At 43.9% G+C, this 5,971-nt stretch overlaps 1 protein-coding gene across 1 annotated transcript in view; it reads left to right on the top strand.

The window, feature by feature from the left end:
- The first annotated feature begins 4,995 nt into the window (after positions 1 to 4,995).
- Positions 4,996 to 5,971, top strand: part of DYNC2I1 (dynein 2 intermediate chain 1) — a 28,198-nt gene continuing 27,222 nt past the window's right edge. The window contains exon 1 of the mRNA XM_081931545.1: positions 4,996 to 5,136. Within this exon, the coding sequence (XP_081787671.1) occupies positions 5,122 to 5,136 (15 nt within the window). The 5' untranslated portion in view covers positions 4,996 to 5,121. The remainder of the gene's footprint in view (positions 5,137 to 5,971) is intronic.

Below are 5,971 nucleotides of genomic sequence, written 5' to 3'. Positions count from 1 at the left end.
TGCCCATTAACTCAAATGGCAATGCCCATTAACTTTTTGTGGGGGAGGGCCCCTCAAATATTTTATTGGGGGAGGGCAGAGGGACCTTGGCCCCTAGGTGTTGGATCCTATGCTAGGAACGCTTTTGGGGGAGGGGGAATCAGGAGTCAGGTAGAGGGGTGTAAAATAATTACAAACTCTAAGGCTGCATACATGCCATACATGTGTTCCTCGGATGAAGAGCAGTACAGTATAGAAATTTAAATACAGACATACATTTAAAGCACATAAAGACTTCCCCCAAATAATCATGGGACTTGTAGTTTGTTAAGGGTCTTGGGAATTGTAGCTTTGTGACAGGTAAACTACAGTTCCCTGGATTCTTTGTGCGAGTCATGTGCTTTAAATGTTATTTAAATGTATGGCATGTACACAACCATTAACCAAATTCCTGGGCTGAGTGTGTTGTCAGAAGCAGTCTGTTCCTTATGTTCAGTCTGTCCCACTGAGCCACTATTTTGCACTTGGCTCTGACTGGTGGATCATTCCTATGGTCTATTTATGTACATTCAACCAAATGTGAGTTCAAACAACTATATATATTTTCCTCCAATTTGTCCTTAGTAGGTTCCTCACTGTTCCTAAAGAATTGAGACAACCCTTAAGTCCTAAATACACCACTGTGTATGGGAGGACTCTGTGTGTAGGATTTTTTAAAACATGCATAGGACCAGACCATTAGTTCTTTATGCAAGAGGATAGTTGATGTCACTTCAGCGAAGTTCACTTGTGTAACATGTCTAAGAGATTTGCACAGGTGTCACACAGGGACATATTATGACCTCGGGATATTTGAGAGGAGTAGGAAACTGGTGGCTGATTTATTCACACTCGAGGAGTGCTGTGCTGCAGGCCTTTTTGAGACACTCAGGTCAAACAAATTAGTTGAGTGTATTGTAGGGAAGCTACTGTTTATCTGCAGACTTCACCTCAAATTCTGCAAACTTTTTATGTGCTCCAAGCCCTCCCCATATATTGACAGGTCTTGGGATAAATAAAAATACTGTAAGGTGAAAAGCACTAGTCAGAGCTGCTCGAAATTAATGATCCCAGGAGAGCATTTTCCCCAGTGGATTGTTGTCCAGCTGCTCTTAGGATACAAATCCCAGAAGACTTTTTTTTTGGTCTGTTAAATATGTCAATTATAAGTCCACTGCCATCAAAAGTGATATCCATCTTCTGCCATGACAATTGTTTTCTCCTAGGTCTGCAATTATACTGCCTGTTTATTTTTATCTCCCTTTATATTTATGTATGATTCTCTTGGGTGTTAGATAAAAAACTTCAGTCTTCTGGGATGGCCCTTAGTAGTAATAAAAATGGGTTAATTGAAATAAACTACCAGCTGCCCTAGAAATTCTGTTAAGGACTGTTCCTTAAGACTAGAGCCAGATTCTTGTTTCCTTCATGACTTGTAGTACCACTGAGGTATTAAGACTGAGATGGTAGAGGAGCAACGTAGAATGTAAGCATGGGGTGGGTAGACATCATTTCATATTTTTTTATTCCACTTTTAATTTGTATACTGCCTTTTTGTTTTATTATACGCAAGGCGGTTTACACATTTGAACCATTTGAAGACAAGAACCCATTTGAGATCCATTTGAAGACAAACACTTAGAATTAAAGCATTCAGAGCCAGGGTAGACATTTACTGCAACCTCCAATGAGTCAGGTTTCATTGTGGAGGACATACCTTAATAGCCTAAATTCTGCTTAGGAACTTTTGCTTATATTGAACATTTGTATTCCAAATTCTACCCTGACAGTGAGGTCCAGCGCCAAGGGCCTTCTGGCAGTTCCCTCACTGCGAGAAGCCAAGTTACAGGGAACCAGGTAGAGGGCCTTCTCTTTTTTTTTATTCTTTTTTTTAAAAATATTTTTATTAGTTTTTACACATATTAATGACAATACAAGACAAACACAAACATCAAAAACAAACAACAAAAATTGACTTCCCCATGCCTTCCCTTCGCCACATCCTTGTTTTACCATTTTTCGAGCAACTCATCAATCAGTCTTTAGTTAAGTCCCCAGGCAGAGGGCCTTCTCAGTAGTGGCGCCCACCCTGTGGAACACCCTCCCACCAGATGTCAAAGAGAACAACAACTACCAGACTTTTAGAAGACATCTGAAGGCAGCCCTGTTTAGGGAAGCTTTTAATGTTTGATGCATTACGGTATTTTAATATTTTGTTGGAAGCTACCCAGAGTGGCTGGGGAAGCCCAGCCAGATGGGCGGGATATAAATAATAAATTGTTGTTGTTGTTGTAATCTAACACACGGCACACTTCCTCAGACATAATGCTGTTGTAGACATTATTCTAATGAACTTTGTATATATCGTTCTACTTTTATTATGTGTTTTCTAAAACTCAGGAAAAATAATTTACTATTAAATGTGCTTAATAGTACAAGAACTGAACTGAGCTCACAGTCTTCTGCACACACACACACAAATCGCCTCCTGATTATCCTCCTCATGGTTTTTAAAATTTTAGCAGTATAATTTAGGAGAGATGTGGCAGAAGTCATCTTGTTGTTTTCATTACTAAACAGCTGGAAGTAAAAACAAACAAAAACAAACAAACCCTTGCTGATTTACTGGAAATCACCCAAAGATCTACTGCAGAGACAGATCCATCTTCTACCTACCTCAAGCTAAGCCATTTTGTGTGGAACTGTAAAAACCCTCCCTGCTCAACATGGATGTTGGTCTCAGAGTGGTGATCTCCAAAATTCATCACAAGTGAACCTCATGTTCTGCTGTGTTTTAAGATTCATTTATTTATGTAAAATGTGCTATGAGAATAAATCAAGCATTTTCCAGATCAGGCAACAGAACTCAGCATTTATATAGCACATTTTCCCAGAGCTAAAAATACATAATTGATAAATCTATAAAATACATCCATAAAAATAATGCTTTTATTGATCTTTTGTTGATTTTATCCTTTTATGTTGCACTCTGCCTTGCTATAGTTTAATGATTATTTTATGGATTATTTAAAATTAGTACATAAATACTATTTCTATAACTAGCAGACAGTAAGATTCTCCCCATGCCTGGTCTAGAAGCTGCAGCTAATACAGAAAACAGGAGCAGGTTACTGGCAACATATTACTCTTTTGCTGAGGGAGCTGAACTGATTGCCGATTGCCAACTAGGTCAGGTTTAAGTTTTTGTGTGTTAATTCACAAAGCCCCAAACAACTTGGGCCCAACGTACCTTACAGACCTGTTTGGTTATGCTGCACATCATCTGCAGGTATCGTCTTATAGGGTACTCCTGGTGGACCCATGGACCCCCTGATGTTCAGTTGACTTTTACCAGGGACTGAGCCTTCAGTGTGGAAGGCCTTGACCTGTAAAACTCATTGCCAGTAGGAGTCCTGCAGGCATAGCTGTCAACTTTCAGATTTGAAAATAAGGGATCAGCAGCCTCGAAAATAAGGGATCAGCAGCCTCACCTGTCCCGGGGACAGGTATCTAACAATCCGGGATAGCAGTGGGAAACGGCGCTGGAATAAGGGAATTTCCCGCAAAAAAAAGGGAAGGTTGACAGCTTTGCCTGCAGGAGTCCTATCTGCTTTATTTTAGATGTCTTTTAAAAACTGCATGTTTCAGACGAGTCTTGGGGCTTAGTATTTTTTTAAGCAACCGGTGTTTATTGGCATGTTACTGAATCCCGCCCCATGTAATTATTATTGTATAATGTTTTTATAGTTCTTAAGAAAGTGTGGTACGTAAAAATTTAAATAAACCAGAGACTGGGCATTGGGGGGGGGGGAGGGTTTGACAGAAAACTGGCCTACCTAAAATGACTTCCCGACTCACAAATCACATATTAACCAGCACAGATCGCGGTCTGTAGCCCACTCTACAAAATGTTTCTTATGAATTGGACTATAGCCTGCGAACGTTTATGCAGTAATTTACTTTTTGGCTTTTAAGGTGTCACCTTTTCCTACGCCTCAACTGTTCTTCTAGATGCCACAGTTGTGAAGGGCGGTATCCCAATGCGAATGTAAATCTCAGATCAGCCGAGGAGGACGGATTGTATCCTCCTCTCGGCTCAACAAATGATCGATCTGATGCCCGGGGCGGCAATTGTATTTGCATCAGTATCGGGGTGCTGGCTCCACCCCAGCGCTGTGTCTGTTTTCTTCTTCTTCTTCTTCTTCTGCCTTTATGCTAGTATTTTTAATGCACAAGCATGAAAGCACATAATTCGCCTTGCAGATGGTGGAACAACCTTAGTTTTTTAAAAGTTAAAAAAAAAGCCGGAGAGATCTATTTTTTCTTCTCCTCCTCCTCCTCTTAAAACGATGAATAGCCTTATTCTGCCATTTCAAAGAGTTTTTTCCTGCTTCTATCGCTGCCGAAAAAGAAGATCGCTCCGGCGATCCTTTAATCTCCTAACCGCCTCCCTCCCGAAATTGCAATCAGCGCCTCCTGTGTGGTAAAGGTAAACAGACCCCTGACCATTAGGTCCAGTCGTGGCCGACTCTGGGGTTGCAGCGCTCATCTCGCTTTATTGGCCGAGGGAGCCGGCATACAGCTTCCGGGTCATGTGGCCAGCATGACTAAGCCGCTTCTGGTGAACCAGAGCAGCGCACGCAAACGCCGTTTACCTTCCCACCAGAGCGGTACCTATTTATCTACTTGCACTTTGACGTGCTTTCGAACTGCTAGGTGGGCAGGAGCAGGGACCCAGCAATGGGAGCTCACCCCATTGCGGGGATTTGAACCGCCAACCTTCTGATCGGCAAGTCCTAGGCTCTGTGGTTTAACCCACAGCGCCACCCGCGTCCTCCTGTGTGGCTTTGACTTCAATTCCCAGAACCCCTTGTGCGCTTTCGTCCCGCCTTCCCGGGTAGCTTTCGTTCGATTGGCCCACCGAGGTCGACTTTCAACCTATCGGCTGCGACCTCGCTCCACCTCCCTTGTTGCTAGGCGGGACTGGGACGCAGTTGCCTAGGTAGCCTAACCTAAGCTGCGGCCTGCAAGTTTTTCCAGAGCCCGAGGGGAAGCTGCGGGCGCCGTCGGGGATGCTGCATCTCGGGACGGTTGCGTGCTGCTATGGAGGGCGATAAGGTGAGCTGCCCGTCTGTGGGGGGGGGGGGGGGCGCGAGGGGAGGAGGAGGAGGAGGAGCGGGTCGGTGGTGTAGTGTAAATCTCGCCCGGAGGTGGAGGTGGGAACGGGGGGGGGGGATCTTTGAAAGGGCAAATCAAACTCTTGGGCTGCAAATGTACATGGGAGCAACAGAGCAGGAGTTAATTCAGTGCAAACACGCCTAGGAATGGGGTCTCGTTGGAGAACTTCAGCTGGGCTTGCTGCTTAGTTAGGCACGCACAGAATGGGGTTTCAAATACTTGGATAGCTTGTCACAGAAATGATGGGGATCCTCCACAGGGAGAGGGTTTGAAGCAGTGGGTTAAAGTTATATGTATCAGCAGTGCTTGGGCCAGATGGCCTTTGAAGCCCCTACCAAATCTGGGACAGATTTCTTCATACTTCCCTGGGAGTGAGCACTGCTTGAACTTGGTTGCAAGGGATCATGCGCCCTAAACAGGTATTTGCTCGAAAGTAACCTTGCTGTGCTCAATGGGACTCGACTTCTAATAGGTGGTTGAAGGATGCTGTCCTGGTCATTGCCATTTCAAATGGGAAGTCGGAAGGTGACAAGAGATGCACAGTCCTGAATTTGGGCACAGCAAGGTGGTGAAATAGTGTTGGGTAACTGTCTTGCAATGAAATAATACCTTGACTGTAGTTCTCCAGCCAAAGGCTCCCAAAACACTTTGGCTCCTGTGGCTGCTTTTCTAGCCTTCTGAACCTCTTGTCTTCCCTTAAACCTGGACTTATGTTGGAACAGGGCCCCACCCCCATTGAATCTGCTATTGTTGTTTAATTGTTTAGTCGTGTCCG

The sequence above is a fragment of the Podarcis melisellensis genome, assembly GCF_964234715.1.
Source record: "Podarcis melisellensis genome assembly, chromosome: 12".
Lineage (NCBI taxonomy): Eukaryota > Metazoa > Chordata > Lepidosauria > Squamata > Lacertidae > Podarcis > Podarcis melisellensis.
The sequence above is the reverse complement of the archived record's forward strand: the minus strand, read 5'-3'. Positions and strand labels throughout refer to the sequence as shown.